This window comes from Spermophilus citellus (genome assembly GCF_964194105.1).
Source record: "Spermophilus citellus genome assembly, chromosome: X".
Taxonomy (NCBI): domain Eukaryota; kingdom Metazoa; phylum Chordata; class Mammalia; order Rodentia; family Sciuridae; genus Spermophilus; species Spermophilus citellus.
The window spans coordinates 121,340,514-121,364,835 of record NC_138190.1 but is presented as its reverse complement, the minus strand read 5'-3'; the positions used below and the strand labels follow the sequence as shown (position 1 = coordinate 121,364,835).

Here is a 24,322-nt window from a genome sequence, read left to right as displayed (position 1 = left end):
TGACATCTGAGTCTTCAGGGGACATTCCAGATTCAAACTATAATAGCCTTCTCCTCTATTCAGAGAATGCTCTATCTGCTATTTAAGTCTCAATTCAAGCCACAGCTCCCATGAAAACTCTTTTGACATTCACCACCTCAATCTCACCTAGTACTTATAATATACATTACATATAATCAAATGCCTAATTATATTCTATCTTTATGTTTCTCTTGCTATACATTTAGCATGACCCATAGCCCATAATATATTAGTCAGATATTCATCTCTGTGGCCAAAATACCTAACCAAAAAACAACTTACAGAAGGAAAAATTTTAATTGGGTACTAGCAGTTTCAGAGATTCTGTCTATGGTCCATGTACTCCATTGCTCTGGGCCTAAAGTGAAGCAGAACAACCTAGCAGAGAGCATGGCAAAGGAAAACTGCTCAACTCTTGGCAGCAGGGAAGCAGAGAGAGCAAGTAGGGCACAAGGAACAAAATATAAACCCCAAAGACATGTCCCCAGTGACCTACTTCTTCAAGCCATACCCTATCTACCTACAGTTACCACTCCTTTAGTCCATTCAGATTATTAATCCAGAAATAGATTAATCTATTGGTTAAGTTACAGCTCTCATAATCTAATCACTTCAAGCTTTTTGAGTAACACCTCATATCCAAACCATAACACATAGGTGTATGCCCAATATAATTAAAAATAATGCACCTCACTTGTATTCAGGGATTACTATGTACCAGTCAGTGTGCTGAACCCTTTATTTGAATAATTTCATTTAATCCCATGATGTACGAACTACCATGGATGCTATGTTACAAATTAGGTAACTGAAACACAGAGAAATTAAGAAAGTTACTAAATATCATACAGCAAGCAAATGATAGATCCAAGATGTAAAAGTGGGTGATCTGCCTCACTAGTACAATTATAGACATTTCTCAGTTGATATATTAATTAAAAGATTATGTTCACAAAATACATTAAAAACCTATGCAATTATAATTTCTGACTCAGTTAAGGTTGAGCCAAAATAAGTTTCCTGTCTTAGTCAAGTAATAAAAATAATTGAATATTTAATTATCAAGCATTTTTATGGCCTCAAGGTCACCTCAAGGCAGACAAAAATGTTTAATGAATGGATCAATTAAATATTAATGAATTAATGGATTATCAATTTTCAATGTCTGTGGTATATGTGAATACAGAAATTATAGAATTTTTTTCTGAATGTGTATTAACCTCTGAACATTTCTTAAAAACTGTGTATCTATATGCAAATTAAAAATCAAAGACCCTGATATGAGCTTAGTGTATTTTTATGATTGTCTCTTTAGGGAGCAGGGGTGGAAGGCTCCTTGAGAGTTTCAATTACCATTTTATTCCTTTAGTAAGATTAAGATGATATTGATGATAAATATAGATTCAATTCTACTTTGAGATAGAAAGATAGATTAAATAACCTCTGAAAGTACCATGACTAAGCTTTTAGACCAATAATTCCACTTTCATAATGTCTAAGTATTACCCCTAAGAATACATTAAATACCCTTCACTTGATGATCTCAGTTTATCAGAAAAGCTCGATTCATTTAGTTGGATATGACTAATGATTAACATTTGAATACTTGTTTGTATATGTGTATGTATATTTTAATTAAATCAGAAAGTGTCAATTGAATCTTTTTTTAAAGTAGTCCTAATTTTTAAAATGTAATTCTTGAGAAATTTTCCAATCAAAAACATCACTTTCAAGCAGTTGCTTCAAGTAGTTGCTACCTGATTACTTCATATTATAGCTGATATTTAAAGCATGGTGGGATTTGTTTTTTGTGGTTTGTTTTTTTTTTGCATCGTGATCAGCTTTGAATATTCATTAGTGTTGCTGCTACTTCCTACAGCTTTGACTTTAGTTACACTCTGATTCAATGCATTGTGACTCTTAGTAACCAATTGGGCTGCATTGAATATGTGGGTGACAGCTTCACTATAAGCCATCTAAGAGCTCCTTGAAAAAACAAAACAGAGAAAATAACCTTTGCATTTTTTTCTTAACATGCAAAAAGGAAAGTTATCTTACTATAAAAGCTAATTACTGTAGAAGTCACACACCTATCAAATGTTTTGACCTCATTTATCCTGTTAGTTAACAAGCATCTAACATGTACACAACCCTATGCTTGGAGGAGGAGACTTAACATTGATATTATGGTGAACACATTTTCATGGTTAATCGTGGTCTAATTTGGACGTTAGGAAATATGATCACCATATATTACATGCACATATGAATTGACATGAAAAATGTATTTAAATATTATATTGACTGAATCACAGTAGCTAAAACAAAGAATAATGAAGGGAACCATCAGACATTAAAGTATAATTCAAAGATATGATAATTAAAATAAAGTGGTACTGATATTATAACAGACAGATCAAGAAAACCAAACAAAAGCTCTAGAACACACCCAATCACAAATAAAACTTTGTTATATCATATATCCAGGATCAAACAGTGGGGAAAAGAAGCATTATGAAATAAATGGTGCTAGGACAACTATTAAAAGAAAAAAAAAACTTAGATTCAGCTCATAGCATATGCCAAAAGAATAATATAAATAAAAACACTCCAGCTAGATTATTGAGTTAAAGGTAAACTTCAAATACCATGAAAAGAAAATAAAGGTGACAGATACTACATTGGAAAAGAGATCTTCAAATTAAAAGCAAAGAAAGAAACTACAATAAGAAAAAATGATAATTTTTTTTGAGAGAGAGAGAATTTTTAATATTTATTTATTTATTAGTTTTCGGCAAACACAACATCTTTGTTTGTATGTGGTGCTGAGGATCGAACCCAGGCCGCACGCATGCCAGGCGAGCGCGCCACCGCTTGAGCCACATCCCCAGCCCCAAAAATGATAAATTTGACAGTAAAAATTTAAAACAATGTTACGATTTTTGCCTTAATTAAAAACCATCCAATATCTAAATATTTGGATCAATCAAATTCTGCATTGGTTGGTCATCAAGCCATATGTCAGTATTTTAATTTTATTTAAAATTTGTTTTTTTTTTTTTAATTTTCACTAGATACATGTGAAGTGCGATAGCCACATAAGACTTGTGACAGTATTAGCTCAGTGTACAGCATTCCCTACTTTGAAAACCGTTTTACTGTGTTTCACTGCATAACCATCACAGATTCAATGGAATATATCCATTATATGAAGCTAGTATTACTTAAAAGTCATGTATTACTAAACTGTCTTTGGTACAGGGTTAGGATGCAAGGAATACTTGGTAATATGTTAATGTAGTGGTCATAATTATGCAGTAAAATATGGTACTGGATACAGCTGATTCAAATATTTGACTCCAATGTTTACCACTCAGCCAAACATTTCCCATGGGGTACTGTTTTCCATTCATAACCACTTCTTGCCTAGTATTGTGCTTGGCACTTGGAAAAAATGATAAGCATGACAAGGTTCTGCCTTCATTGAGCTTGTGGTCTAGCAAGGAAGACAGATATTAAGCAAGAATCCACATAAATGGTTACATATTTAAAATTCTGAAGAGTGCTATAAAAACCTGAGGGTGACACAAATATGTATGGAGGACCTAACCAAGACTGGGTGGTAAGACAAGCCTCACCTGACTCCAGGGAAAATGTTTCAGGTAGAGGAAACAGCATGTACAAATGCCCTGGGTAGAAATGTACTAGGCTCTTTTAGGAAGTGGAAGGCAAGTCATTATTGCTGGAACACAGTAAGTCAGAGAGGTATTAGTTTATAACAGTGAGCAGAAGCCAGATCATATAAAGCATTGTGAGTTTTATTAGCTTTTCAGTCATCAAATAACCTATTTTACACAGTGAGAAAATTGTGATGTTGTAGGAAGATTGTCAAGGAGGTTAAAAAGATGTACAATAAGAGGGTTTAATCAAATGGCCTCCCCCCCCCAATCCTTTGAGTATTTGTCACATGTTTGCCCAAGCTTCTCTTGTACAAATTCTTCTAGAGGTCTATATTCATATTCATTGGCAAAATCAATAAGTTAATTGCCTAAAAGAGAATGATCTTCCAGGAATCATTCTTCATAACAAGTCACCATTCATTAAAAACAATAGCTATTTGCAAGCCTTTTATAGTATAGTGTTTCTAGATCTAGACAACAGCACCATGGCTGAGTTATGAACACATATAAGCTCATGGATCAATGAACCTCATGTTCTGAATGTCACCAGAATAATGCAGTGTTTAATAAGTAGGAAAATAAAAGAGTAGCAATGAACTGATAATATTAGCTCTATTTAAGGGCCAGACACCCTCTCCCCATTTACTTTTGAGGTTTAGTTGGAGACAAAAGACCTGACAACAGAAAGCATATTCCAAATTATTCTCTTCTTATCATAATCCCTGCATTTCCAAGAAACCTATTTATTAAAGGATCTGCACTTAGGAGTGAGAGCCTAAATTTCTAAGTGCTTCCAGAGGCACATGGTAGGTAGAAAATTCACACTGTGACTGAATTCACTACTCTATGAGTAAACCTAACATGTTATTTGTCAACTAAAACTAATATTACTTGATATCCATCTGCATACTTTATATTTGAAAATTAATGAGATAATTCTTGAAATAAAGTAATTTAAAGTGGGTAATAAACATGTGGCATCAATGAAGAATCTATTAGTGTGTGTGTGTGTGTGTGTATATATATATATATATATTTGTACTAGGGATTGAACCCATAGGCACTTAACCCATGAGCCACATCCCCAGCATTTTTTATATTTTATTTTGAGACAGTCTTGCTGAGTTGCTAAAGTCCTCACTAAGTTGCTAAGGGTGTCTGAACTTGCAATCTTCCTACCTCAGCCTCCTAAACTGCTGGGATTACACGTGTGGGCCACTATGCCTGGTTTAGCATATGTTTTGATGAATTAGTTGTGTATTAATTAATCTCAAAGCAAATTTACAGATGTCATAGAAATAGGATTTTTTTCAGCCTTAGCAGACCCTCTACCCTATGGGTTATAGAAAGGTTATACTTTAATCCAGCCCCTAGCCAAATGGTGACAAGTTCTGAATCAGTGAAATTCAACCAATGAGAAGTTTCTGTAGTATGACCGTCTACTCAGAATCACATAGGATTCTACCTAAATGAAAACATAACCAAATGTAGTTTGTAAAACACTATAATGAGCTAAATGTGCTACAAAGAAGTAAATTGTCCTCTGGCCAGTGTTAAGGCAACTTTAATAAAAGTTAGGCTGAGCACTTAAAGCTGTGATTACAGGTCATTGTCACCTACCAATAGGATTCTATCCCTAGCCACCCTGAAGTCTGTATGTTCCAGAATTTAAGCTAGCTAAGCTCTTTGACTTTTGTATAACTTTATTGAGTTTATAAAAGGTATAAAATACATAATAAATATAAATAGTGAGTTTAGACATATGTATACATTTGTGTTACCATGACCACAATCAAAATAATAAACTTATCCCTCATCTCCAAAAGTTTCCTTGTGTTTCTTTGGGTTTGGGGGTTACAGGTGATTTTGTGTGTGTGTGGTAAGAGCAATTATTGTTAACTATAAGTACTGTGTTGTACAGGAATTTGCACATCTTGTATAATGGTGACTTACTACCCACTGAATGACAACTTCCCATGTCCTCTTCCCCCATCCCCTGGGAACCTGCTTTCTATTATTTACTTCTATATATTTGACTATTTTAGGTGCCTCATATAAGAGGAATCATGGAATATTTGTCCATCTGTGGCTTACTTATTTCATTGACCTTCAATCTATGTCCATACCACCCTGAATGCATTCAATATTATCTGCATGATTTTTATAGCATGTGATTCTTACAACTCTAGTGGGTAGGTAGTATTGTTATCCACATCTTATATATGAAGAAACTGAAAATCCATGAGTTGAACCAATTTGTCCATAATCATATAGATTGTAAGTGGCAAAGTCAAAAGTAGAACCAAAGTAGTCTGGATATTTTAACTTTAACCACTTTGTGTAATCTAAATACCTATTCATATTCAGGCACTTAGAGGTCCTACAGTATAGATCAGTGCTGCTTAAATGATGATATTGAATGTGTGATTTGTAGTCAGAATGCTATGTGTTAATATGACTCTCACATTACTGAAAGGTACGCAATCACATTTAGCCCCCCCTTTAGTTGTAAGATGAAGGTGAGAATATCTACTCAACAGGGTTATTGCAGGAATTAGCTAAGATAATATATCTGGAAGTACCTATTACTTGGCAAATATTAACTAATGTATATATGTGGCTCCACATCCTTTGGGGTCTCCTATCATGAATTAGCTATCCATTTTTATGAATATGATAATATGGGTATTATCTCCAAAGTATATACATAAAGTGCATTGATTTATAGAATTAGGAAAATATGGGTTTTGCCTAAATCGCTTATATTCCCTTCTCCATTCTCTTTTTCAACCAAGGGCAGACATCTAGTAGGCAATAGTTTGATCAAGTGATCACTTAGCCAAAAAACTAGTGTCCTTGATCTTCATCAGCACAATTGAGCCAACTGGCATAGCCCCAAATTGATTGGCAAAGGTAGGATCAATGAATGCCATATTTAGTCCTTCAAGACAATGTAACCTCCCTCTTCTAAGCTAAGATGTACTTTATTAACTTAAACGGGAAAAGCCCTAAAAGTAAAATTAGTTAGCATTTGATATGCCCATATCTAACACCCTGATCTTAGCTGTTAGTAGGGTGCCACATCTTCCAATTTAGAACAATAAAAGAACCATTATTAGCCCAAAAGAGGGGAGGAGAGAGAGAGAGAGAGAGAGAGAGAGAGAGAGAGAGAGAGAGAGAGAGAGAGAACACACACATCCAGTGTGACTATCATTTGCACTTCTTTGTAACAGTCTAAACATACTGTATGGAGTGTTATCTAATGTGATAATTGGTAAGTAGATCTTCACCCTTCTGGTTTGCCTATGAATTATAATTTAGAGGTTGTGTGCCATTATTAGTCTGCTTGCCTGTGGCCTTTTATATTCAACAGAAGCCTTGCTGTTTTCTCAGAAAAACAGAGGTCTTAGAGGGTCAGCTCTGTATAATAGGCAATTACTAATATGAAACATTAGCTTGGAATCTATAATATATAACTAGATGAGAATGTGAGTCCTGATTTTGAATTGGTTCTATGTTTAGTTTTAGAGTCCAACTTTAAAGATGATTTTGGCATTAGTGTGTATTTAAAATCTATTTCGTTTCCATAATGAGTTGGAATCCTGTGGTTGATAGGATGAAGCCTGTGAATGCCCAATCTGATTATTACTAGTGCATTTGTTAATGTTTACCAGGCATGACATTTGTGCTTCCACATATATTATCTCAATAATAACAAATTCACTATTCAATAAAATTGCAAGATAAAGGTGCTTGCCCATTTGAAATGAAGTTTTCATTGTTTAGTGTATGGTGCGCCAATTCCAGATATCAAAGAGCTCTTTTAATCAGCCTGATATTTTTGCCAGCTTTTCAGTGCATCCAGATGTTTAATTAGCAGAGTAAGGAGATAATGTGCTAATAAGAGGCTGAGAACAATATATTGGAAGGAGAGGTGGCAGTGGCATCTAAAGTCTATAGAAAAATCTGTTAATGTAATTTGCTGAATTGAGTGAGGAGGGGAATTTCTTTTTGAAACAGATCCACACTTAAAAGTTAGTCATCAGTGAATAAGAAATATGTGTATAGAGAAATAGAAATCAGGGACAAAAATATACTGAACAAACAGGAAAAGCAAGAAAGAAGCAAACTGCATTTTAAATCAAAGTAGTGTCTGTGGTACAGGGAATTTGAAAAGACCACATGTGGGGAAAAATATTTCCTGGGTGCCCTAGGGCTACTGTTCCAACCGCCTACTCTCTTGGTGGTTCTGGCTTTCATTGCCCCTAGCTGTGGTACACCCTCCTCTTGCTCAACAAGAGCAACCAAGTGGGGGGAGAGAGAGCAAGCATAGAGCTGCAGGAAACCGGTGTCAGTAACTTTCATCAGCAGCCTTAAGGAGCCAGGGATCCATCTGAACCTCCCTATTCCACTGCAAGTCAAGAAGATTATCATCTTTATATATACCCTTGTTAAACAACTGAATTAAAGCCACTTCCTTCTTTAAGGACCTTGGAAGGACTTTAAATTATTATTATTATTATTATTATTATTATTATTATTATTATTATTATTATTTTGCTTATTGGGTATGGCGTGAAGTTCTCTTTGCACAATACTCATAGCACTTCTTACATTTCACTACTTTAAGAGTCGGCTGTTTACACACCTATTTTGCCTACTAAGCTCTGAGTTCACAGAAACAAGAAAAGGATTTCTTTCTCTTTTTACCTCCCCAAACACCTAATGGTGATTTTCACCTATTAGATTCTCAATAGTCTCTCCTCCTCATGTAACCCCTGTGTTTCCCATTATCTATCGACCGAAGAGAGGAGCCTTTATATGATTTTCTTCTTATTGGTACAATGGTGGGTTTAGGAGTTGGGAGCAAATGGTGAAGGCTCAGAAAATGAAAGAGAGCAACTCACTACATTCATATATCTCAGGTTTAGCAGTAATTGTATCAGAAAACTGCTGTTAGGTATAAGTAAGCTCTAGTTGCTTCTACAGATTCCTAAAAGAGTGCTTCTGCAATTTTACTATGCTTCAGAATCAGATTAACCAAGCATAATCCTGTGCTCTGTAGAAATTATGATTCAGTAGGTAGACCTCCATCATATGCATATTTAATAAGCTCGTCAAGTAATTGCACATTTGAAAATCACTGCCCTAAATGTTTTGTTACCATGAAAATTTCAATTTATGTTTGGGGAAATATCAGTAGACAACAATATTGGGAGAATTTTTTTAAAAAAATACAAACCAAATTCAGGTTGGCAAGTACTTGTTATTTGTGTGCTCATAGATGTAGAAGGTATGAAGAATTCAGGAGAACTACAAGAAGTACTTGCTATTCTGAAGGAATGGTCTCATTGAAGAAGAAGGACACTTCTAAAGAGTGAGACCTAACAGAATATTCTACCCCAAAGTACACTTAACTATATAAACTATTCCTTGACTGAAAAATGCTGGAGAATTCCAAAAAGAGAGACTTATGCACAAAATGTTTTGAATTTCTCTGATGCACCATATAAACTCAGTGAACGATAATTCATGAAATACATGCACATTTAGCAGACTGAACTCAAATATGGTTACCTTTATATCTAGATTCTTCCCTATTTTGCATATTATAAATATGTTGTTTCTCTTGAAACTAAACGTCAGTTTGGGGTTGTTTTTTTTTTTTTTTCCCCAGATGGTTTGACCGACTGTGTGGACCCTGATTGTTGTCAACAAAGCAACTGTTATGCAAGTCCTCTCTGTCAGGGATCACCAGATCCTCTTGACCTCATTCAGCAAAGCCAACCCCTCTTCTCTCAGCACACTTCAAGACTCTTCTATGATCGAATCAAATTTCTCATTGGCAAGGACAGTACTCATGTCATTCCCCCAGAGATCTCATTTGACAGCAGGTACATATGTATTTATTTTATTTCTTAATGAACTCTGGTCATGTTTTTCTCCAACTGTGAAAGGAAGATATCTTCTAAATACCAGGTTAATTTCTCATTCCATACAATCCATATTGTTATCTTTCTTTAGACTTCTCTAGAATGCCTAAGTTCTTTCTTACCAACTACTGAGAGAGAAATTCACTTCTAGAGATTCTGTTTCACAAAAGTTTGTGTATGGGGCTGGGGATGTGGCTCAAGCGGCAGCGCGCTCGCCTGGCATGCGTGCGGCCCGGGTTCGATCCTCAGCACCACATACAAACAAAGATGTTGTGTCCGCCCAAAACTAAAAAATAAATATTAAAATTCTCTCTCTCTCTCTTTAAAAAAAGGGTTTTTTGTGTGTATTACATGCATATAAACACCCACACAACTTTTAATGACAAAAAAGAAGGGAAGTACAATTTACAAATTTATTCTGTTGACTCCTTGAAACTCTTGAATTTGAAAAGCTAATTTTAAGTTTTGTTCCATGGTGAAAAATGTTTCTATATTAAAGGGTTGGGTGAATCTGACATCCTAATGTGAGATGCAAGACTTGTAAAAAATTGTCTTCTAGGAAAGCTCAAATGCATCAATTGTCACTAAGGACCTGAGACCAAATTCAATCTCTTAGGCAAAGAAATTTTAAAACTTGACTGAGTTATTTGACGTGCAATAACATGAATTTGCTCATTAATATTCATTGCTTCATGTTCATCAATGATATAATTTATTAATTAGTACTACATTTTGGTAATTCACTGAAGTCAACATTTCCATCTTAAAAATTTCCTCCTCTCTTCATTCTGTAAGTTGTTATGGCTTCCTAGACTATGGCAAACAGAAACATTTTGTAAAACAAGGAAAATATTTGTCTAGGAGTACATAGCTACACCCTACTCACTTAGTTGAAGCCTGATGAGCATTATCAGTGCCCAAGAATAATTTGGTCAAGTTTTTACTGATATCAGTGATATTCTAAGAATACTGAAACTCAATCTTAAGTGAGAGGAATAATAAGCTCCATAACATGGATGTGCATGCAGATGTATTAAATGACACACTGAACTCAAGTAAGGTGAGAAAGTCAGGACCTGAGAGAGAAAAGAAATAAGTCACAGACAAGTACACTTGCAGAAAATGGGATAATGAAGATATGTATGGAAATTTGAAACACTCAATTCCCTTCCCTTCAATTGTCTACTAGAACTCTTATTGAAACTAAAATATTTTTCATTATTTTTATTTTTGTGCAGTTTTGACCTTTTAGGTCTCTGACAGAAATTAAAACCCAAATGCCAATATATCACAAGAAAGGACCTTTCTGCCAGGGAATCTTGTCAAAGTTTGCCTCCTTCCAAGAGATTCAGTGAGCCTTATTTTGAAATGTTTCTCCCAGCTCATAACAACGTAGTATAACTTTCAGATGAGGTGTAGTCATAGTAATTATTTAGATAGTGAAGATTTATTTACTCTACACCAGAGGAACAAAAAGAACAAAAATCATCATTGTCCACATTTTCCTATTTAAAGTAGAGGTAAGTCATCAACGTTGTAGTTTTCTCTACACTTAAAAGACAAGTCAGTTTTTAAAAAGTGAGAGAAATAACAACAACCTCCATGACATGGAGATTCATGGAAATGTGTTAAATGACATTGAACCCAAGTAAGGGGAGGAAGTCAGAACCTGAGAGAGACAAGAGACAAGTCATTGTTACCCAGAGCAGGACATTTGAGCAATAAACTTTGAAAAGTCAGGACAAACTTAAACCCCTGCGGTTCAGCTTCATGCTTCAACAGAGCTTGCCTGCAGCTCACAGAGTGAACAAACCTATTACTTGTGGTGGTTAATGCCCTTCTCCTCCTTCTGGTTTGATTGAGTTTTCCCATTCTTTTGTAAAATGCTCCAAGTTATCATTTGGCTGTGCAAGTCACATTTAAATTCAGAGCGATGGGTCTCCTTCATCCAGTGGTCTCAGCTATTACAGATTTATCCATTCTGTCAGAATAGGTGCAGGCCTATTCAAAGGAAAGTAGTTGAAAACAAACAATCTATTTTCTCAAAAAAAAAATTATTTGGGGTATCTGTGGATAGAATAAGTCCAATTCTGATCACATATGTGAATAATAATTGTTACAATCTCTTAAATCTATATAGTACTTTTTCTTTGGATTTCTTTGATACAAGGGAGGATTCATTATTTGAATAAACACACATTGTTCTCCATGTTTGGTTCTCCTAGGTTCAAGAGCTCACAGATTGGAACAGTTTGAATTTTCAGGTTTCAATTCATTTTGTTCTATACAGATAGATCAAAATAGAGCTCCAAATCAAACATGGTTTGTGGTAGATGCTTCAAACTTTAGTTTGCAAAGGCTTCAAGCAAACATTATTTAATTTTATCCTCACAGTACCCCATGAAGTAGGCAATTGTACTAGATATATTTTATATATGAATAAACTTAGGTTCAGAGAGGTTAAATAAATTGCTCAAAATCACACAGACCGCAAATTGGCATTGTAGCAACTCCTGTAACCTTTCCACTATGCCACAGCTGCCCCTTTTTAGGTTGTCCTTAAAAAAGTCTGATGACATGGTCCAGATCTATCCCAGGTAAATGATATCTGGGTCAACAGAAGAAACTTAGAAACCAAGTGGTTTTTTTTTAAATCAAGTTCATTTTAATACACTTCAATGATATCATCTGCAAACTTTCAATCAGTGCCAATGAACTACTTTGTAGAAGACAAATTAATTATATGAAATGGGAGTTTTACTATATGTAAATTGTTAAATTGTTATATGTCAGGCCTCATACTGTGCTTTTGCATGTGCTATTTCACAAAAACTCGGTATAGCAAGCACTTTTAGTAGCTGTACTTTTTAGGCATGGAAACAAGAATTGAGATGTTAAGTAAGTGACTTGTTCAGGGAAAATCAGAGGGTCAAAGGCAGGATTTGAACCCAGACAGACAAGTGGTAAAAGTCTGGTCTATAAACTACTGTTCTGAGCCACTTTGACTACTTAAAAAGCTGGGGTGACCATCTCCAAAATGGCTTAATAACATACATTCCTGACTATGGGGTTGCTCTCCTCTGACAGATCTAGGACACTTACATGTCATAATCAGATGAACCACTTTGCTTTTTTTTTTTCTTTTGCTGTATAACTGAGAGATAGCTGGGGAGGCAGGTGAAGAAAGCATTGCCACAGGGATGATTTGCCTACTGGCAAAATATGACCCACACAACTGACTTGCTGCCTAGCACTACCACAATCAGAAACCTCTGGAACTAAAGATAGTGGCATACAGGTGACAAAGAGTTGCAAGGACACACAAATGTTAAATAACTGTTCATCCTTGTGCATCCAAGGGAAACTAAACTTTCTTATTCTGAATTTGCTGCACTGGCATGTGAGAGCACATAGAACATGTATCTTTTGTGCCCTATGATTGGTATAATGTCAGTGTGAACATGCAGCTTGCCCACGGTGAAGTCTCTAGCAAACTCAATTCGCTGTTTTTATTTTTTTAATACAATTTATCCTGTAGCCTGTGTTGCTTTCTTTTCTTCAATCTATGTGTTTTCTTCAAACATAACTACAAAGTAAACCACATATTCTATGTGCTCTAGATGACTTATTACTTTTTAATAATGTAAATAGGTGAACAGAAGCATTATTGATCTTCAGTGTCTAAGCATTTAATCACTATTAATAATGTAAAAGGTTTTTATAAATATGTAAAAACAAGAGTACATTAAACTAAACGACAGCAGTAATTTGCAAAGCCAGACATTTCACTCGCCATCACTAATGGAGAAGTACATTTAAAAAACAAAATCCTACCAGGATTAGTGCAACCACTGACAGCAAGGTCTGGCCAAACTCATTTGTCTATTTTGTAACCATGAAAGAATGATCCCCACATCAATCTACATCAAATGTCTACATCAGAGGTTGCTTAAAATCAGCCTACAGATGGCCTGACATTTAGAAATCAGGAGATCTAACATAAAAATTGGAATACATTCCTTCTCTAGAATTTTTGTCAACCCTAGGCCCATGGACATGACGTAAGTAGTCTGGAGGTGAGGGCCAGGTACCACTCAGAATTAGACATAACACGCCCCTCTAAATCACTATCCACTGTTTCCCTTATACCTGATTCACTTCACTCACTTCCACTGTCATGCCTGGCCCTGCTCTTTGAGCTTCTGACCCCTGCTCTGTACAGTTTCGATAGCTTTCCTTGGAAAGAACTCAAGTATGTATGTATGTGTGAGCATGGATGTGTGTGCATTCTGATATTTTTCCCTGAGATATAAATCTCATCATTTTTAAATATTATCATTTTTTCTTAATTTTTGAATGATTATTAATGAGTTTTTTAAAAAGATGACCAAACATGAAATAGAAATCACATTAGTGGGAAAATAGGCCTACCCTTAGTTCACAGAGTAATTTCATACACCTCATGAATAAATTGGTATATACTCTGCCTCATGAGGCTAATAAATTCCTCTGGGGCCAGGGTTCTTAATATATGGCCCACATATCATGGTGTGAATCCAGGTTCCACCACAATAACAAAAAGTGCACTTTTTATGAGAAGAATGTGTGTGTTGACAGGCATTCGATAACTGTTTATCACTTAGAGTAAGTTTTCTGAACAGTTTAAATATGTAAAACTTCACAGCAGTGCTGCTAAACAAAATTGTGGTGACTTTTCTACCCACCACTTATGGAACATCTATCCTTAGTTGAAAAGTTCTAGAATTGGGACCAAACTTAGTACAACACTAAGAACCTAAAAGCACTCTTAACAGTCTAAAAAAATTAAGAAGTTAAACAAGTTGATGACTTTCTTCTAGTTCTAACTTTTTGTGGAGTTGTTACATTTCAGTTTCTTGATTCATACTGGGATGTACATTGTTAGCTTTTAATTGTTCTCATTACTTAATATTAAGTTTTATAAGGACAAGAAAGAAGTCTGATTTGTTCTCTCATTATTTGGATATGTGTTGCTATGTTAGTCAGATTTTCATCACTATGACCAAAATACCTAACAAGGACAACTTAAAGGAAGTAAAGTTTATTTTGGCTCATAGTTTCAGAGGTCTCAGTTCATGGTCAGCCAGATCCATTGCCCTGGGCCTGAGGTAAGGCAGAAATCATGGCATAGGATGTGGCAGAGGAAATCTGTTTAGTTCATTTTAACCAGGAAGGAGAGGGAGATGGACAAGGAGAGGGGGAAGGAGAGAAAGGGAGAGGGAGAGAAAGAAAGAGAGAAAAGAAGAAGAAAAAAAAAGAAAGAGAAAGAAGAGGAGGAGGCGGGGGAAACGGAAGAAGAAGAGCAGCAGTAGCAGCCAGGGACACAATATAGTCCCCAGTGACCTACGTCCTCCAGCCATGCCCCACCTTCCTAAAATTACCACCAGTAGTCCATTCATATTATTAACCATCAAATTGTTTAATCTACAGATGAGGCTTTTATAATCCAGTCTTTTCTGCTCTGAACATTGCTTCATTGCCTAACACACAAGCTTTTGGTGGGACACTTCAGATCTAAACCATAACAGTTGCTCTATGGCAAGCTCCTCAAAGTAATATATTAAAATAATGTGTTGTTATTAAATCTCATGATTCTATGGGTCAGAAATACAGACAGAACATGGCACAATGGCTCATTTCTGCTCTATGATATTTGGATGCTCAGCTGGAATGACTCAGGTATCTGGGGACTAAAATAACTGGACAAAAGCTAGGAATCTTTTCACATACAGTCCTGTTGGCTACATGGGATTCCTATTAGCATAGTAGCAAGCCTTGAATTTGTTAGAACTCATACATGGTGGCTCAGAGCTACAAGAGTGACTGTTACAAAAGACCGGAAATGGAAGATGCCAGTCTCTTAAGTATTGTGTCTAAAAATTGTCATGGTGTCATTTGTGTCATATACTATTAGTCAAAGCAGTCAATTATCTTCCCCAGATTCAAGGGGAAGGACATACGTCCCACCTCTTGAAGAGACAAGGATCAAAGAATTTTTTACCATCTTTAATCTAGATCCTAACTAGTACCCAGCATATAACAAGTAAAAACTGAATGAAAAATTAAGTGGCTAAGTGGTTTGTTTAGTTATAGTAATTTTGAAGTGCAAGTGCTCTTCTCACATTTGCTAATGAAAAAACTCATTTTGGTTGCCGAGAACACACAGATGATATCAGGACCTTAAATAAACCAATTCCCAAATGTAGAATCAGCCTAAACGTAAGATTACATATCTCCAAATAGCACAAGAACTAAATTCATAAAAGATGAAGTTATTATGTAACAGTGCCAAAGTGATGACTTTTTTTTTAAACTTAAAAGACCTTCCACCACTGTCATAGCCTGCCAATAACTGATATCATTTATGATTTTGTATAAGCATCTACCTTCAATGGGATATATAATCAAAATGTAGTACCAAGAATAAATTAGGAAATAAGGAGCATTATTAAAAAGTCAGTAGGAAGACTACTGTCAGTTGACTCAATTTGGTATGCATCATTATTGTTTCTCACTAGAAAACCAAAGAGAAGTGCCACCAAGCAATTTGAAGTACTACAGATGCCTTAAGTATGGAATTCCTGGCAAACTCCACTTATCCAAGCTCTTCTCTTCTTTTACTACACCCCACTCAATAATAAAATCTTGATTCTTGCTCCTGATTAGTCATAATACCTGGTAATAGCCATAATTGCTTATCATAACTTGTTTAATAAAACATGCTTTTCTGCACTTGGTTGAGCTGGGAATAAATACAATTTGAAATTCCGTGAATAACAAAACAAGTTATTGACCCAAGACTGAGGTCAAAGGAAGCTTGCAGGAAGGTGGTCATTTCTGTAGAAGCTGTTTATTGTGAATAAATACTAAGAATTAAGAATAACTATACTTGAAAAATACTAATTATAGACTTAAGTATATTTTTATCAAAATTTTAGTACTTCCAGAGTAACTGATGATTTCATAAGTCCTCAGAAGGAGATAACAGAGATATCAGACTCCTCTGCCATTCTTAATGTAATATTGTACCCTGATATCAATTTATTTTTCAAAAGAGTGATGAGGATATGTATTCATTCATTCATTTAAGAAATATTTCTTTAGAGCCTACTCTGTACCAAGAATTATGTGGATGAAGATAAACAAATGAAACACAATCCCCTTTTCACAGAATTTACATTCTAGTGAAAGAGGCAGTGAAACGTCAATATTTGATCATTGCACATTATGCATATATATATATTATATATATATATATATATATATATATATATATACATACAAATCACCATACTGTACAACATAAACATGTACAAATGTTATCTCAGTTAAAATGAAAATAAGAAAAATACATAAATAATTAAAATACTTGCACGTGAAATAAGTTCAGTGAACCTGGGACAGAATGTAAAGAAAGCAATGAGCCTGGCACAGGCTGGACAGGAATTTCAGGGAATGATGGAGACCACATGACTTAAAAAAACAGGTTTTTAAAGAAGCTTGAAGTTCATTAACTCAGAGGATCTCAAATTCAACTGATTTGTTGGGGTACACATGTACCCTAAATTGATGCAAGATAAGAGGTATTCTAGCAAATAAGACAAAGTCATTAAACAGTAACAGAAATGAAGCTAACCTGGATATTTTCAGCTATAACATAGAAATGGAAATAATTTATTCAGGTGAGCACAAAGAGCTATTAAAATTGATACACACAGGAGGCTATTGATGACTTGCAAGAAAAATACAAAGCTTATTTAGGCAGGGAACAGCTTAACTATGCACAAGTAGTTTCATCCTTTGACATTTAAAGCTATATTTTTTTCTACAATTTAAAGTGTTTGTATCAAAAAATTCTGGAAGAAAACAGATCAATCATCAAAAAAATTTCCATTTAGCACAATAAAGCATTCCTATTAACTATGCTTTGGATTCATTTTATAGTAACAGATTCTGTAGTTTGAAGATAATCTATATTAGAGAAGACTGATAATCGTCTCACTCTTGAGATTTATGTATATTAGAATGTTTTTGGTTTTTTCTTTTCTTCATTCAGTGATAGGTACTCTACTAGGCTCTGACCTCTCTTCATTATAATGAAGATCACAGACAATAATGAAAAATGTAAATATCAGGAAGGTATAAGTACTGTCAAATGAGATAAAGGAAATTTAGGGACAGAGAATGACCATTATAGACAGAGTGGTTCAGAGAAGCTACTCTGTGGGTGTAACACTAGGGCAGACCCTCATAGTATTCATCTATATGCTAGGTGATTTGGGCATGAATATTTTTTACCACCTGGACCCATATAAAATAGATTTTCACACAAGCAAGAGCCTGACATTGACATTTAGGAGTCTATTGAATTAAGATTCTGTGCCATTATGTGCAATAGGAAGGTAAAACAAATCTTTCTCAAGAAATTACTACCTATTGTTACTGTACTAGGATTTATTGATAAATGCTTGGAGTGCCTGCCCATCCAGAGAATTTGAATAACTCAGTCAAACTGGATATGCCTTAGAAAAAGAACTCAACAATAGCTCTAGACCGTTTCATCATGAAAGGGGAAAAAAAATAGCAGTTCTTCAACGATTACTTAAACCTAGAAAAAATCCAATATTTAGAAACCACTTACTGATTTGAAGTTATAAACAAAGAAAAAAGACAGCCTAAATCTTAGAATATTTAAAAGGAAACACAATGTTGTTACAGTATTTAAGCATTCACAAAATTAGTATTCATAGTTTTGTGTATCTATGAGTAACCCCCGAAGATCCATAACATAATCATCCATAATTTTGCTGAGGTACACATTTGGAACCATATGCATTTTGTTTAACTTTTTCATGAATCTGTTTGTTAAAGAACTCTAAGTCTATTTGCTAATAGCAGGTTTTTGTGTATTTTTAATCTAGGAACATGAAAAACATTATACCAGGTACACAACTGAGAGTAGATAAACACACAAAGCAACAATTGCCGAATAAATTAAATAGACTAAGGACTGGAGGAAGCCCTTCACAGAGCATCAACATACTCAAATCTACTTTCTAGTCACCTTTTTTTTTCTAAAAAGAGACACCACACATAACCTGCTCAAATTTGGGAAAGGTATCCAAGCATGGTTTGGCTTGGACATATTTCCTTGTGTTCTGCTTTGTCATTGCACCTTGCTTTCCCTGAGCAACCTCCTTTCTTTATAGCTTCTGCAGTTGTTGTCCTAAGTGGGGAGAAAAGTTGTTGATAGTTGCTAATAAAGCACTTTGATCTCGTTTATGTGAAAGGTGTTACTCGTGTGAAAACAGGATCTCCTGATTTTCAGACAATGATTTTGTCTAATGCTATAATTCATGAAACACATGTTCAAGACACATTTTTAAAATTACAAAGTGCTGAAGGTTCCCAGATTTATAGTGTTGGCTAGCTTCCGAAATCAGCAGTCAACACCTAAAGGTACCAAAAAGAAAGAATGTGCAACTTTCACTTCTTTGCAAATGCTCTTAGAAAAAAGTCTGAAAAGAAACCAGAAAGTAAGTCTTCAAAATGTTATTCAATCTGATTATTTATGATATTTTGAAACTTAGATATTTTGAGATGCTTAATAATTAGTAATACCAGTAGCTATCTACAACTTACCTCAGTGTGATAGTTATTTTCTAATATTTTATCTTTCCCACTTTCTGCTCAATTAAAATCAAAAGTCAAAAGGCTCAAATCCTTATTACCTACTTTTCAGCCACGATACGTGTTTGCAGTGACTCTAGCTAATTAAATCATCTCATCTTGTCCCTAGAGAGGGAAGAACCAGTGCAAGTTTGGGGATAAAGAATGAATAGCGTTCTGTAGTTCCTTTCCACTACACACCCTGCACAAAGAAAGTGCTCAGCAGTTGGTAGATTTCTGTAGGTAATGATTTCCTAGGGATATCACCATGTTTGTAGGTGAGCACTTTTAATTTTAGCCACATTATTTACATCTTGACAGAAAGATCTGAAGTACAGCTCAGGCTCTTTGGAGTCCAGATCAAGAGACCTCCACCACTCCACCACTTATTACTGTAACAACATTGTGCTTCCTTTTAAATATTCTAAGTTATAGGCTGTCTTTATCTTTTCTTTGTTTATAACTTCAAATCAGTAAGTGGTTTCTAAATAATGGATTTTTCTAGGTTTAAGTAATTGTTAAAGACCTTGTTATCTTGAGTTTCTTTTTAATCCTAAATAAGTTTCTTCATATTTAAAACAGACCTAACAGTTGTTCCCACTCAGGGTTATATGGACATTAAGTGAAATAAAGTAAGGAAAGTGTCTTGCATAGTAGCTGGCTCATAGTAAGTATGTAATGTTTTTTAAAAAATATTTATTTATTTTAGTTGTAATTGGACACAATACCTTTATTTTAATGATTTTATATGTGGTGCTGAGGATTGAACCCAGGGCCCCGCATGTGCTAGGCAAGCACTCTACCACTGAGCCACCACCCAGCCCTGTAATGTTTTATGTATACAATTACATCATAATTATCAGCATTCAGAAAATAATTTTCAGGATTAGAAAACAATTTGGAAGGTTCAGTTGTAAATATGGTCATTTCACTGGGTAATTTATGATATCTTTGTGTGGTGATAGAGGATAGAAATAAAGTGTGATAGTTATTTTCTAATATTTTATCTTATTCCCATTTTACATAAGGAACAAAGGAAGCTGAGAGTAATTATGTTTTGTAGGAAAAGTAAGAGTGGTGATGCTAGCAAGACAGAGCTAGAACACAGTGGCTACAGCTAGGCCAAACATTTTTCTCATGGCAGAAAAAATAATTCATGCTCAGGAAATAGCCAACAAGAAGGACCTGGCCTATATTTAATGACTCTCCATTATTTGAAAGGCAGATCAACAGAGAAGTGTCAGGAGAGGTTAATGAGGTTAACAAAACCTCATAAAGCTGATTACAAAGATAAACCAATTGAGTAATGTGTAGAACAAGCAAAACACACAAAAAAAATTAACTTCAGACTATTCAAGAGTTGCAAGGGCTTACAGGACAAATATTTCAGATTCAAATTCTGGACAAAAGTAATCATGTGTCTAAATGAAGCAAACTGGCACTTATGCAGTCCTGAAAATGTGACTGTGTCGTCAGTTTTCTTATTGCTTCAAAACACTTGATCTTTTTCCCATTACTTTGGGGATCTCAGGCATCCAAAGCAAGCCTACTTTTGACAAGCAATTACCAGGGCAGATGGGAAAATAGCCACCCTACCTCAGGGTGAGTGCCCCCATTTTGTTTTACTTGAAACATCACTAGCCATGAGGAAAATAATTCTGCTTAAAAAGCTATCTGCATTTTCAATAGCACCACCTTTCCCTGAGCCCTAGAATGTTGATGGATAATGCTCCCAGCTGCTTTTAGTGTTACCTATTTGTAGGTGTTATTTATTTGGGCTAGTGATCAAAGGAGTAGGATTAAATCAGCCTGCTATATTTAAGTAAAAACTAATGAGATTTTGTTGGGTTTGCATATGAACTTTCACTGCATTCACATTTTTAGAACATGAAAAGTAGTTCATGCTAGAACATTAGGTGTTTTCATGGTGCTGCACCAGCTTAGATAATGTGTATAAAAAACAGCATGTGTTCTGTGGGAACCCCTCCCAAAATATGGGTATTAGAAACCTCAAATATATTTAAATTATAAAATACCAATTAGTAATTTTGTGATGATATATAAAGACATAATGAAGTTAGTGTGCATAAATTAAGCATTTGAGGAGAGCTATTCATTCATTTCTCCCAATAACACAGGTGCTATTTAATTCCCTGAAGTAGTCAATTATCAAACAAAACTCTCATGATGAGATTGTCATAATATAAAATCCAGAATGTTGGCTTCTAATAAATGAACTGGTAAGGCATCTGTCACACTGGAGCCTCAAAGTAGTCCCTGAAACCCTGAAAGAAGTGCCATGAGAATGGGTTGCAAGTACATTATAACTTTATTCAAAAATAAAATTTGAGTTGAAATCCTATGAATCTTTCTTAAGCCCATGTCAAAGAAAACCACACAGTCCTTATCATAGAGTGACTAATAGGAAAGACAGATCTATAACTGTCATCCAAGATAGGCTGTGACAAGTGTAATAACATGGGTACAAGCACTGTATAATGAGAATAATAGGAGTGAGGGAGAAATTGGCGTTTTTCAGGACAGATAAATTGGGTTAAAACATATTTCCATTTCATGATCTCTGGATTTGAAGGGTCCCCACAGTTCATTTTATAGTTCAGCCAGCACTTTGTGGTGACAGTTTTACTATGGCTCCCCAAATTACAGTTGTTGCAAACCTTTTTCCAAAGGTTAATGTGGAGGAGTTAAAATTCATGTCACAGATTTTGTATGGTAAGATTGTGAATCAGTTGTTGATTTGCCTTCCTTTATGTGGTTTATGCTTCCTGCCTTCTTCCCCAGGAGTTCATACACCTTAATTGGCTGATTATGCTATGATCTTGCGTTTACTAAAGCAGTGATTCTCAAAGTTTGGCCTTTAGACCAGCAGGATCAACATCATTTAGGAACTTGTTAGAAATGCAAATTCTCAAGTCCTATACCAGACCTATTGCATTAGAAACTCTGGGGATAAGGCCCAACAATCTGCATGTTAACAAGCCCTCCAGGGAATTCTGGCACATGGCCCACAGGATCAAGCTTGAGAATCACTGGTCTGTAGGAAAGATTACCAAGAAGGACTGTCAGAGTCCCACAATGGCACTTTAAAGAATAGGCCCTTTTAGTCATTACATGAGGACACTGGATAATAGAAACATCATAAGCCTTTTGTCCTAACCATCAGGGTCCCTAGAAGCAGTGCCTAAACCCAAATGATACAATCAATGACTGTGGGATTTAAGTTATAATAAGCCCAGGGAGCAACTCTCCAACCACATCTCATATACAGTAGGTTTCTGTCCCTTGAAGAATCAAGCCAACTGACAGCTCCTCAAGGAATATAAAGGGCAGGATTCAAACACTAGAGAGCAGAGAATTCTTATGGCTTCTCCCAGCCCAGGCCTTCTCAATGCTATCTCTTGACCAGAGCTGTCAGCTTTTGAAAAGGATTTCATCTGTTCCTATGGAGAAAACAGCCTAACCTGCCCACCTGCTGCTAGGTCCCCTGCTGGCTAGGTCCTTGATTTTGAATGTTACCCTTCAAAAGTAGCTTATGTTCATGTTTTCAACAAAGCAAATAGCTGTAACTTCCCTAGCCCTGAGCCTCATTTTCCTTACGAAAGATTCTAATCAGAAATACAATGCAGTAAATTACATCTTCTTTCAGCAATTTAGTTTTCAGCCTTGTTTTCAAACCAACTTTTGTGCTTCAGGTTAAAGTTGTTGCCTGAGGTGTTGAATGAATATTGGAAATTTGACATAGAATACAAAAGACAACAAATAAGGGAAAAGGAGAATGGAACCAAGAGTTGATTGAAGGCTAGGGATAATTTGACCATACCTTGAAAATAGCAAATACAGAATGAATTAGACCTTTTGCATCAGGGCTGTCTAACAAGCAGCTTGTTAGTTAAATAAGGCTCTCAGTAAAGTGCATTCTGACTTGCATTTCTCAAGTTGCCCTATTCTTCATACCAAGTTCCAAAGACTTGGAAGATTCAGCGTTTAGTTAAAGTGGAGAAGCAATTCCTTTGGGGTACTGCTTTAGCATAGTGACAGCAGGTAGACAGTTTAGCAGCAGCCTGTATTCTCCACAGAATAGGGAAACAGACACTTGTGAGGGATGATCTTCCCCACACATGGTTTTTAAGTCACATTGGACATGCCCATCTAAGTTCAAGTTATTTTGCTATGACCAACAATATTAGGGAGAAGTTCTTGTTTTTAAAGGTTCAAGGAAGCAAAGCATCCCATCCATGTCTGTGAATCAAAGGAGAGCTCCAGGCAAAGAAGAAAAGCATGCAATGTGGGCACACATGTGTACATGTGTGCACACACATGAACACACACATACATACATACATACATACATACAACACAAAAGACAGTTACAGCTGGGCATGGTGGCGCACTCCTGTAATCCCAGCAGTTTGTGGGGCTGACGCAGGAGGATTGCAAGTTCAAAGCCAGCCTCAGCAAAAGTGCTATGCTAAGCAATTCAGTAAAACCCTGTCTATAAATAAAATACAAAATAGGGCTGGAATTTCCCTTAACTCTCACTTTCCCTCCCGCCTATCATCCCTGTTTAATGTTATTCTTCTTCTCCAGCTCTTCGTCTCTACCCTGTCCTTGGTTACTCCCCTTATATCAAAGAAGACATTTGACATTTGTTTTTTAAGGATTGGCTAGCTTCACTTAGCATAATCTATGGGAGTTCATAACCCACTTGAATCAATCTGTGAAATATGGTATAATAAGAACTATGTAATGTTTTGAACAACCAACAATAAAATAATTAAAAAAAAAAGAAAAAGAAAAAAAAATAGGGCTGGGAATGTAGCTAAGGGGTCGAGTGCCCCTGGGTTCAATCCCCAGTAACACCCCCCCTCAAAAAAAAGGCAATTAAAGTGGACAGATACCTGCTGTACAAATGTGTTTGCCCATCCTCATGGCAGTCTAGACAGCAGCTCCTGTCATCTG

At 35.5% G+C, this 24,322-nt stretch overlaps 1 protein-coding gene across 1 annotated transcript in view; it reads left to right on the top strand.

The window, feature by feature from the left end:
- TENM1 (teneurin transmembrane protein 1) overlaps positions 1–24,322 on the top strand; it is a gene marked incomplete at both ends in the record, with an annotated part of 577,764 nt that overhangs the window by 411,710 nt on the left and 141,732 nt on the right. Inside the window, 1 exon segment of the mRNA XM_081278185.1 lies at positions 9,379–9,595. Coding sequence (XP_081134311.1) covers positions 9,379–9,595 — 217 coding nt within the window.